Raw genomic sequence first — 11,424 nt, 5'->3', positions numbered from 1 at the left:
ACCGCCACCCTCAGTCCTTCTGGAATGCCTCTCTCGGCACCCCTGCCCCAACAGGCTGCTGGGATCGGCACAGGGAATCACAGGGCTGGTCGCATGCAACAGCGAAAGGCGTGCTCTCCTGCCCGGCCCTCCGGAGGGACTCGGCCCCTCCCCAGCAGGTCCCGGGACAGGGCTGGCAGCCACCCGGCACCCAAAATATAAGAGGACATATGAATAGAAACAAACCAAGACGGACGAGAGCCACCCGGGCTGGAGAAGGAGGGCAGGGCCCCCCCCCTCTAAGGGGACTGGGGGGCTCATCTTATGAATGCATCAGGCCTTGGAAGATGTGAATGGAAGGGGGAAGGGCAAAAGGAAGAGATGGCAGGGGCATGGAAGGAGACTCGGGAGGAAGAGAAAGAGCAATCATGCAGCTTGGGACAAATCTTTTGTTGCTTTATCAGATTCTCAGTCAATCAACTGGTGTTTGCTAGAACCGGGATACGCAGGGGAGTGTTGAAGAGAGTGCGCGCGCGGGAAGAGAGAGATCAAGAGAACGGGCATCACCAGCTGCCCGGGGGCCTTCACTTTGCAGTCATCATCTGTACAAACTCTGTGGAGGGAAACAGACAGGGAGGAGGTCAGCCAGCAAGCGGGGCTCAGCCCCCAGCCGCACCCCCCCCCACCCCCCCCAACCTGGGGGCTTGTTCCAGAAGCTCCTGCTGGCCCAGAGACAGGGGCCGGGTCGGCTCACCTTCGTAGTTGACCTGGCCGTCTCCGTCGATGTCAGCCTCTCTGATCATCTCATCCACTTCCTCATCAGTCAGCTTCTCACCCAGGTTCGTCATGACGTGGCGCAGCTCTGCGGCGCTGATGTAGCCATTGCCATCCTGGGTGTCGGGGGACAGACAAAAGCTTTGAGCTCGAGGCATTCGCCCGGCCCTTCCATGGGGGCAGCGGGACAGAGGCCACGGTGCAGGAACTGTCAGGTCACCCACACTCAGCAGGGGCAGGGGGGCTTCCTGAGGTGGCAGAGCACGTTGGCAGCGGGGATGGCACTGGGACCCGGGCCTCCTGGAAGGGCTGACTCCACTTACACAGGGCATCCTGGGACGCCACCTGTCCTGCTCTCTGCCAGAGTCCCAGAGCCCCTCTGGGAAAGGCCTGCTCACCTTGTCAAAGACACGGAAGGCCTCTCGGATCTCCTCCTCGCTGTCTGTGTCCTTCATCTTTCTGGCCATCATGGTCAGGAACTCCGGGAAGTCAATGGTCCCGTTCCCTGCAAGGTGGGGAAGGGAGCAGGGATGCTCTGGGCCTGGGCCCTGGGAGACGAGCCCGGAGCCCTGGCAGGAGACACCGGCTCATCCATCACCGGAGGAAGGCTCCCCGTGGTCGTGAGGGTGACCGGGAGTGGGGCTGCCCACCCGCTCCACGGGGCTCACCATCCGCGTCCACCTCATTGATCATGTCCTGCAGCTCGGCTTCAGTGGGGTTCTGTCCCAGGGATCTCATCACTGTCCCCAGCTCCTTGGTGGTGATGGTGCCATCTCCATCCTTGTCAAAGAGGGAGAAGGCCTCCTTGAACTCTGGGGGAAGAAAGACAATGAGTCAGAGGCCGAGGACACAGGGAAGTCCTGACCTTGGGAGACAGGCCGAAAGAGTCAGGCCCACCTAAAGAAACCAGAACAAGACTTCAATTCCAGCCCAAGCCTCTCGCCTCTCTACTCAGGGCCGGACCCTTCCTTCTTTCAGTCAACACTTACTGAGCACCTGGCCTGTGCCAGGTAAAGCTGCCTGTTCTGTCAACCTAGCTCAGTGGGGACAGAGGGGAAAATGGGTGACAGTGGCCTTAGACCTTTCTACATTTCTTCTTGGTCCCTGGCTTCAGCCTCTCCCTCAAATGATGACACAGACCAATGTCATGGAGGGTATGAGAGCCGAGGGAAGTCTCTATCTGAAGTATGCCAGCCAAGGTCAACTGGCTGGGACAGGAAGGGAAGGAGAGGTGCAGGACGCCTCTGGGCGGCACGGCATCCCTCCTGACTGGTACCGCCAGCCAGCCCAGTTCCCTGGTTTCCAGAGGAGCCAAGCGCTGTGTATGGTGGAGTCTGGGGGTGGCCGGCAGCAGAGCACGGCTGACGGACGATGCGTGGGGTAGGTGGGGGGACGGAAGGAGAGGGGACGGCTGCCAAGCCAGGAGGATGAGGAGCTAGTGGCACTGAGTGGGAAGGCCACAGCTGGGGACGCATCAGGGGCGGGGAGAGAAGCGCGTGGCTCCTGCCCTCCCACTGGGCCCATTTCGGCACCTGGTGCTCCCTACCCCCAAACCCTCAGGGAACAGATGCCTGGCAGCCTATTCCCACAGGGCGTGGGCTGGGGCGAGGTGGTGGACAGTTTGCTAATGGGGACGGGGGGCGGGGGGTGGGGGGGGGACGTGGAGCGTGTGTTTGTGTTACCCGAGGGCAGAGCGGGGGTTGAGTGTGGCAGGAGCCACACGTACAGCCGAGCAGCTCTGCCCCCGAGCCCCTGGGCCCTGGAGAAGCATAAAAGCCTCCCCGGGGATGCTGGCAGCGCCCTGTGCTGAGGCCTTGCTGCTGTTTGGGGGAGGGGGTCACGTGGGCGCCCTGCGCTCCTGATCACTAAACAACAAGGGGGTCCTTTGGCTTTCCTCGGTGGGTCTCCATAGCCAGCGGGGGCCAAAGTTTAGAGGCAGAAAGTGTGGGGGGAGGAGGAGGGGTGCTGGGAGGGGAGGAAAGGAGAGAAGGCAAGTCCATCCCTGTCTCCTCCCACTTCAGAAGCTGGGCCTTCAGCACTAGTTACGTGGAGCGTGTTGAAAGTGACAGCAAAGCTGGGGTTGGGTAGCTGCTGGGCCCACGACTGTGGAGCTTAACTGAGAGCTGGCCCCTGTCCTCAGGCGGTGCACCGTCTTGGGGTGTGGCGGGGGGGCAGGGAAACCTGCTCAACACACAGTACTTCCTGCAGCTGTGACTTCCAGGGCTTTGGGGGACAGTGGGGCTACAAAAATGGATTAGATAGGATTCAAGGATTTCTTTTAGCTTACTGGGAGATGTGTGATCATTCCTTTGTTCATTCATTTTAGTTATTTGGCCAAGAAAAGTTTACAGAGCAGCTAGTATGATTCAGGCACCAAAGACACAGCAGGGACTGATACAAAGTCCCCAAAGAAGGAACTCATCTAGTGACAGGAGATACAGCAGGTAAAGACATCATAAAAGAATTTCAGATAGAGAGAAAGGCTGTGAAGGAAATAGAGTGACCTGATGGAGAGTAAAGGAAAGCTCTCTATTTGAGAGGGGAGTCAGGGAAGTCCTTTCCAAGGTGACATTGGAGCCGAGACCCGAAGGATGAGAAGGAGCTGCCCGTCAGTGCAAGCCGCCGGGGGAAGGCACTTCTGGCCCAGGAGAAAGCAAGTGCGAGCACGTGCAAAGGCGAGTGCGGAGGTGGGAGTGCCGAGCCATCTCCTGGGCGGCTCCTCAAGTGGGCCAGGAGCTCTGCAGCCCCCCAGTGAGGCAGGGAGCTCACCTTCTGAGCCTAACCCGCAGGGGTCGGGCTCACCCTGCAGCCACTGATTAAAAGACCCCGATGAGCCATGGCCAGGAGAGGAACCAGCCCTGCCGTCTGGGGAGGGTCGGGCTCAGGACTGCGAGGTCTGGTGTTACTGGGGCAGTGCTGTGCTCTTATACACAGCAAGTTTATCTGGCACACGCTCCTCCCGGCCTCTCGGGGGCCGGAGTAAGATTTGGCTGGGCATGCAGAGGACTTCCCGCAGCAGGGGGAGGGCAGGGAGGGAGACAAGCTCACCTGCGATCTGCTCCTCAGTCAGCTGGTCAGCCTGGAAAAGCAGGAAGGAGAAAGTTAGCCACAGGCTGGCACATCTTCCTTGTTCAGCCCGGCCCCCTCTGGTGAGGCTGGTTCCACAGGGCATCCACGTACCTGGGCAAGGGAGGTCAGGCCAGAGCCAGGGCCTGGGATAAAGTCTGGGGGTTCGGGAAGCTGGGGACTAAGGCGGGTTGGTGGCCTGACGCAGGGCCTGATTACACCGCCCAGACTCCAGGGTCTCCAATCCAACCCAGTGCTCTGGAGCCACGGTGGGCGGGAAGAAGTGCTGCCCCAGACCCAACCCAGCTGCACCAGCACAGCACGGGAGCCCAGGAGGCTGAGTGAAGGGAGCAGTTGCCCTAGAGGCCTAATCAAGCAGCTCTAGAAGGCTCCAAACCAAAACAGGCCAGTCCTTGGGTAGGGCAGAGGGAAGATGTCTGGGGGCTCTTCGCTAGTTTCTATGTCACCGATTTGGAGGCACTAGGTCCGAGCACAGTGGACCCAACTGGCGACAATTCTCCTAACTGGTGGCTCTGAGGCGCTCCGAGTGCCCAACAGAATCCTGCTCAGGCGGGGGGCAGCCCCCCACTCTCTGGTGCACGGGGCACCATTCCGCTGTTTCTTTGGGCAGGAAGGGTGTCAGGGAGGGGACTGCAGCAGGCAGTGGTGGCAGAGGCTAGAGGACTAAAGTCAGCTTCTCCCGCTGCGCTGCAGTTTTTAACCCTCTCCGGCCCTGGCCAAGGGCCACTCCGTTTGTTCGTTATGTCGGTGGCAGGCAGCCCTTACTGCATGCGGGGCTTGGGGGCGGGGCAGAGGAGAAGCAAAGGCTAGCTTGTCCCGCACTGGTGTGCTGGGAACTAGCCAGGCATAGGGATCCTCTGGCGGAGCAGCCAAGAGGGGAAAAAAATCCCAACATTTAGCATCAAAAAAGGAGTTTTCCTTGGTTTTTGTGAATGCTGCCAAAAAGGCACCGCTCTCCCCTCTCCCCAGACCACCGTCCCCTTCATTTCCTTTCACAATTAGGGGAAAGGGGCTCCACGTCTACAGCGGGCTTCTAGCGTTGACTCTGAGAGCCCCCCAAACTGACGCATGCCATTGTGTGCATTTGCATTATTCTCCATAAAGTTTCCAGAGCTAGCAACAACCCCCCAACCCTGTCCCAAATATGGAGACCGATCACATTAAAACAGGTCTCAAATGGCCTTTTTCTTTTTTTCTTTCTTTCTTTTTTTTTAATCTAAGGGAAGAGACACTTAGGCCAAGCCCCAAATAGAACGGGAGGGGAAATCAAAGTGATGATGACAGAGGGGAGATGGCTAAGGGAGGGGGAAGCAGGAAGGTAGAGAAGGAAAAACACCACACATGCACATTCTGGAAAAGTCCAAAGTCTAAAGGGAAGGTTAGGAGGCCAAATGGAGCTACTTCTGCATCGCTTTCAAAAAAGACCCAGGGCTGCCGGGCTCCTGAACGCCAGCCGGGCAGCCCCAGGCCCACAGGCCCCTTTGCTCCTCCACTTCCCCTAGCTTCTACAGGTAAAGAAGCCCGAGCTGATCCCCTAGGTCCTGACACCCGAGGAAGCTGCTGGGGGAAAGTGAGAACAGAGGCTGGGCTTCTGGTTACCAAGGCCAGGTGATGCCAGGGGAGGGGAGGAGGCAGAGGGGAGAGCCCAGGCTGGGGAGCAGGGCCGCCATTCCCTCTGCTTTCAGTCTCTTCCCCTGGCCTGGATGGAAAAACCTAGTCCAGTCAGGGACCTCCGTGTCCTGACCACACCACCTTCGGGCAGCACTGGCAGGGGCTGGGGGCAAGGCAGTTGGCACAGGCTGCAGAATGGCCCAGAGTGGCTCTGAAGGCCGGTGTCTGACGCTCCCCACCGCCAAGCTGCAAGGCGCAGAGAGAGAGGCACAGCCACACACTTACAGGGTCGCTGCAAATAGGCGTGGCTCTGACTGTAGGGCCCATCGCACACTCTCTCCCTCCCTGTTAGGAGACCCTCTCCCCTGCTTGGGAAAGGAAAGGTCCCAGCTACGAGGTAGAGATCTCAAAGCATGGCTGCTGCCCAGGAAACTGATCACCGCTGGGGAGCCCTTCTCAGGGCTTCTTCCCTTTCCAGAGCTGAAGATTTTCAGCTTTCACCAACAACTGTCTCCAAAATAACCCAGTTGGTCTCCTGCTTCCATGTCCCTCATCTTAGGCTCCAGCAAGGAGCTGGACAAGGAAAAAAAAATAATCCTTGGGTGGGGGAGGGAAGAGGGTATTATTTCTCTGCCTTGCCCCAGCCCCCAGCCAGTGCCAGAGAGCAGTGTTAGATGAGATCAGAAACCAAGGCCAGGGCCCCTCACCCGGGCCAAGGAGGAGCCACAGAGCTCAGGCCAAAGTCCAAGGCCAGTTAGCACTGACTTGTCCCACCCATCCATACCTTGCCGATTACAAATGGAAAGAGAAACTAGTAGGGCCAAAGCTCAGGTCCTATTTGGGAGGTGGGGGGCCTCCTGGCACCTGCCAGTGATTTGGTGCCCATTTAGCAAGGTTCTGCCGGGGGAAAACGGGGTAGAGGCGAGAGGAGCCATGAGGCCTGTGTCAGCAAGTATGAGATCTGATACACAGCAGCGGCGGCCTGTTCTCCCCAGCCTTGCCAGGGAGGATGGCTGCGCACGGTCCCGAGGCTGAACCTGGGGGGCTAGGGGTGTTGTGGGTAGCAGGGACCGGGAGAGAACTAGTCTGCTGGTTTTCTCTCAAAGCCCCAGCTGTGTGAATTAACAGAAGCACTCAGTGAGGGCCCCGAACAGAACAAGCGGCCCTCGGGCTGATGAAGGGGTCCTTCTGGAGGTCTCCTCTAGTCAAGCTCTGCAGTCCCCACCCCGAGGCCACAGGAACAGGCGTCCGACTGTCACCGACGCCACACTGCACTGCACTGTCATTTGGCACAAGTGTGGAGATGCAGAGCGGTGCGTGGAGCTGGAGACCATGAGAAAACCAGCATTCCTGCTCGGAAAGAACAGCTCTCTTGGTCTGAAAGGGACAGTGAGCGGGTGAGCTTCAAGGCTGAAAAAGCTGGCTCATTTGATGCAGCCCAAACTTTCATCTCCCACCCCCATTTCCTACAGCGTCAGTGCGCCATAGGGGCCCGAACAACTCCGCCCACCTGCTCCCACTGCCCGTGCCTTCTGCCCAGCTTCATTCTTTCTGGGAAGGGGACCCGAGAGCCACTCCCTCCGGCCTCTGCAGCCCCCTCCCCATCCAGACTGAACAGTCTTTGTCCCAGCTTTGCCCTGGAAACTTCCAGGGAGCTACCCACATCCACCTCCAACCCGAGGCCCACCTCAGCCGCCATTCATTTTCTCCAACATGTCCCCAGATCTCCTTCCACCCCACCTCCCACCACCCAAGCCAAAGTCCTCTCCCACCCCTCACCTCGGAAAGCCACCTCCTCATGGACCCAAACGCAACACTCCGCACTTCCAAACCCAACCTCCCTTCCCAGTTCAATAGCCTTAACCCACCAGTAACCGCAGAACCTTCTCTGGCTGCCCCCCCCACGTCAACCACGAGGCCCCCTGTCCCCCCAGCACTGGCAATCTCGCCATCCCCTTTTAACCACTTCCCCGACCCCAATCCTCTTCAGTCCCTGCAGGTTTCCAGAGCATCTCCTAACCTCGGCTGCCACCCACCCCAGGCTCTTCTTCCCCAAGCTTGCACCTCACCCTCCTCCTCCTTCCTCTGCACTGTCGGTCTTTGGAGAACCCCCTTCTCTCCCCTCAAGGGTCTGATCTGTAGAAGGGACCCCCCCGCCCCACCTCCCCAGGAGCACTCCCCCCGTCCAGGCCCAGCTACCCACGGCCCCATCTCGGGGAGCTCCCCAGCTGCCCAGCTTCCTCCGATCCCCCTTCCCTGCATCCTCTCAGGACCCAAAGCCTTTATCAGGGCACAAATCACCCCCTTCCCTAGCCAATGTTTCTTACCTCGCCCCCCTGGAATCCAAACACCTCACCTTAGCGACCAAACGCCCCATCCGGGGTCCAAGAGCCCTTCCCCTCTGAAGGTCCAGATGCTCCATCCTGGGTTCAAATACCCCCTTGGAGGGCTCAGGTGCCCGTTCTGGGGGCTAGAGAACCATCTGGTGCTAAAAGTCGCTTTTGGAAACCCCCAACCCCCTTTTCGGATCCAAACGTCCCGCTCTGGGTTCGAATGCCCTCGATAGGGGGGCAGAGAGGGGTCCAGAGGCGCTCTCCGGGGCCCAAACGCCCCCCACTCTGGGTCCACTCGCGCTCTCGGGGGACCTGCCCCGCCGCGCCCGCCTCAGAGCCCCCAGCCTAGGCGGCCCTTCAGCCTCACTCACCATGGCGAGGCCCGGGGTGTCCGGAGCGCGGGGATCAAGGTTCCTCCGGCGGCGGCAGCAGCTGCAGCAGCTTGAGCTCCGCCGCGCGTCCGCGCCTCCACACTCACTGCCCGCAGCGCGCGCCGCCGCCGCCGCCGCCCGCCCCAACGGTCCCTCAACGGCCGCCGCGCGCGCCCCGCCCCGCCCGGTCCGCGCGCCGCCGCACTGCGGCTCCCACGGATCCCTCCGCGCCTCTCTCCGCACTGCCGGGCCCGCGGATCTCTCGCTCCCACCCCGCTCGGGGCTGGGTTTGTGGACGGCCGCGCGCGCGCGCGCACCCGCCGCGGGACTACTTTCCGTCGCCGCGCGCCCCGCCCCCTGTGCCCACTCTACTTTTCTCCTCGGCGGAGGGGCACTGCTCGGCGGCGCGTGACGCGTTCCTGTGTGAGCCGCGCCGCTATTGGGCCCGGGCGACGGCGGAAATGAGAGCGCGGTGCCGATTGGTCCGGCCTTCCCTGCAATGCGTCAAACTGGGGCGAGCCACTGCGTGGTGGTGATGGGCAGCCTGAAATGTGTGGCTGCGTGGAGCTGTGAGGCGTAATGAGGCGAAGGCGAAAATTGTGTGACTGTTAGAGAAGCAAATACATCATCTTCGTGGTCAGGGAGTGGTAAAAGGGTGGCGGAAGATGCAGAAGCACTTTCTCGGCTCTCCCCTCTAACAGATGGAAGATGGTGCAATCCAAAATGCTGTCCTGGAAGCCCCGCCCCCAGCTGGGCCCTACGATGTGGCGGGGTCTTCAAGGTTCCTCTCTTCCCCTAAAGGTACTTGTCCGTTGGGACAGGTGTGTGCACGCTGAGACACCCTCCACAGGTGTCCGGAACCCCTATCCCCGTTTCACTCCTGATTGGCTCAGGGTCTGTGAAAGTGGGGCCGTCGCAGGACAGCCTCTGGGAACAGGGCGTTAATTCAGTCATTCATTAAAAAAAGACTGAATTGGGTGCCTGGTGTAATGTAGGGACCCGTGATTGGCTGGGCTGGGGAGACCAAACTTTCCAACCATTGTCCTGTTGTCTTGTAGACCACTTGACTCTTGCACTCCTTGTTCTAAGGTTCCAGCCATAGGAGGAAAAAGAGTGACAAGGTTAGCTGAGACTGTTTACTGGAGCTCAGAAACGCTCCCCTTCTCTTGCTTAGAATGGGAGCTGCCATTCGATTACATGTCCCGTACCCCTCTCGGTGATTGGCTGAGGAATGGCTCACTCGCCAATCATTATGTCCCACCTGGAACAGGATGTAGGCTAATGAGAGTCCTTCCCTAGGTTTTTGGATCTAGAGTTTGGGGACAGGAAGCCTTTTCCTTTTGCATGGTGAGACTGTGAAGAAATAGGTCTGGCACTGTCTGGCCATTTTCCCACCCTGAAGGGGAGAATAAAAGTGATACCAGGGAGAAGCAAAGAAGAGATGGAGTGAGAGAGTGTTGTTGCCATTCCCTTCCCTGGTTCCAGTACTCCTGAGGCCAGTTGCACAACCATCATGCCAGGATTTTGCTTATATGAGCTATTAAAATTTCCCATTTATCCCAAATTGGTTTGAGTTGAATTTCTGTCACTTGCACCCAGAGATTTTCTGATGGATGTGAGCTGGGCTAACCTCTGTCTTGGTCATCAGCATTGGCCCTGAAACAGAGAAGGCCAAGGACCCAGTCAACATTTGCTGAACAAATAAGCAAAATGAAGTCAGGCTCATGCTCTCTCCCCCTTTCTCTCTCCTCCCTGTCACTGAGTCTTTATTTCTGCCAGGCAGACCTTAACATCTGAATTACTTAGGCCTATGAAATAATACATATACTACTATTAACATGTTTGAGCACTTACTCTGTTCCATGCACCGTTCCACTCGTTTTGCATCCATTAGTTTATTTAGTTCTTACAATATCCCTATGGGTTTGTTACTTCCATTTTCCACCTGATGAAACTGCTTTATTGCCACTGGAATTAGATGAGACCAGAGAGGTATGAAAGCTTGACCAAAAACAGAGAAGTGAAGTGGCTAGCCCATGGTCACACAGTAGGAGGTAGAGTCAGGATTTGATCCCCAGCAGTTTGCCTGAAAACCCCGCACGCTTAAACACCATTACACTACCAGTGGGAGAGATCATATTTGTCTTCTATTATCCATTTTCCCTGTCTTCCAGCATAATAGAAGTTTAGCTGGGCACATTGCCATCCTGAATAAAAACTACATTTCCCAACCTTCCTTGCAGTTATGAGTGGTCATTTGATTGAATTCTGGCCAGAAAGGATAGTGATATATGAAACTTCTGGGTATACCATTAAAGGGGAAGGCATGCCCTCCTTCTTCTCCTCTTGCCTGCTAGTAGAGCAGCCCTTGTAGGCATTAGATGAGAGACCAATGGTGACCATACTCACCTGGCACCTTGATGATTGCCTGGAGCAGAACCCACCCTTCCATCCCCATGCCAAACTTTTATTCGAGAGAGAAATAAATTTCTCTATTGCTTAAGCCACTGTTATTTTGGATCACTTTGTTATAACAGCCAAACATATACATGTTCCCTTTTTGGTTACTGCCCTTGCTTTGGTGGAAGCTCTTATGCCTACATTAGTGCGGGGTCACGTGGTTCAGGCGTAAACCAATCAGCATGTCCTGCTTCCATACCTCTGAGTGGTTCAGAGATAACTGTATGACTCTTATTTTTTTCCAGGCGTGGCATAATTTACATTCAATAAAATGCCACAGATCTTAAAGTGTTCAGTTCAATGAGTTTTGCTAATTGTGTACGCCATGTAACCACCACCCAAGACAAGCTGTAGAGCATTTCCATCATCCCAGCAGTGAGCTCCCTTGTGGCTCTTTCCAGTCAATTCCTGTCTCCCTCAAGCAACCATTGTTCTGGCTTCTGTCATTAGAGATTTGTTTTGCCTGTTCTAGAGTTTTGTAGAAATGGAATCATATGGCTTGCATTTTTCTAGTCTTGGCTTCCTTTGCTCAACGTAATATTTTTGAGCAAAAGTTGCATGGAGCATACTGATACTAAAATATATTTTTTGTTGTTGATCTGGAATTTCAAGTTCAGCTGGAGTCCTGTATTCCTAATTGCTAACTCTGATGATCCTAATCTCAAAGCACCTTCTTTCCATGGTTGAGAAATGATCTTAGTGACCTTACAGGGGACCACCTGAACTTCCAGGCCTCAGGTTGTCCTATGCTACAGCCAGGCAAGAATCTTGATAGTGGCTTCCAATCATCTGAGCTTTAGGAATGATCA

The 11,424-nt window shown here is 56.9% G+C and overlaps 1 protein-coding gene across 1 annotated transcript; it reads right to left on the bottom strand.

Annotated features, from left to right (window-relative positions):
* Nucleotides 1-414: 414 nt before the first annotated feature.
* CALM3 (calmodulin 3) lies at nucleotides 415-8,329 on the bottom strand. The gene is made up of 6 exons (XM_081215289.1): nucleotides 8,156-8,329; nucleotides 3,802-3,832; nucleotides 1,422-1,565; nucleotides 1,152-1,258; nucleotides 734-869; nucleotides 415-592 (listed from the first exon to the last, which is right to left on the bottom strand). Exons 1-6 carry the CDS (start codon nucleotides 8,156-8,158, stop codon nucleotides 564-566), a joined length of 450 nt encoding a protein of 149 aa, XP_081071415.1. The 5' UTR covers nucleotides 8,159-8,329; the 3' UTR covers nucleotides 415-563.
* Nucleotides 8,330-11,424: the final 3,095 nt, after the last annotated feature.

This window comes from Mesoplodon bidens, assembly GCF_964165515.1.
Source record: "Mesoplodon bidens genome assembly, chromosome: 18".
Taxonomy (NCBI): Eukaryota; Metazoa; Chordata; class Mammalia; order Artiodactyla; family Ziphiidae; genus Mesoplodon; species Mesoplodon bidens.
This window is presented reverse-complemented; position numbering and strand designations above follow the sequence as displayed.

Coding starts and splice junctions, on each gene's coding strand:
- CALM3 (XM_081215289.1), bottom strand. Junction 1,259..1,421: donor CAATGAGGTGGACGCGGATG/GTGAGCCCCGTG, acceptor CCCACCTTGCAG/GGAACGGGACCATTGACTTC. Junction 593..733: donor CGGCCAGGTCAACTACGAAG/GTGAGCCGACCC, acceptor TTCCCTCCACAG/AGTTTGTACAGATGATGACT.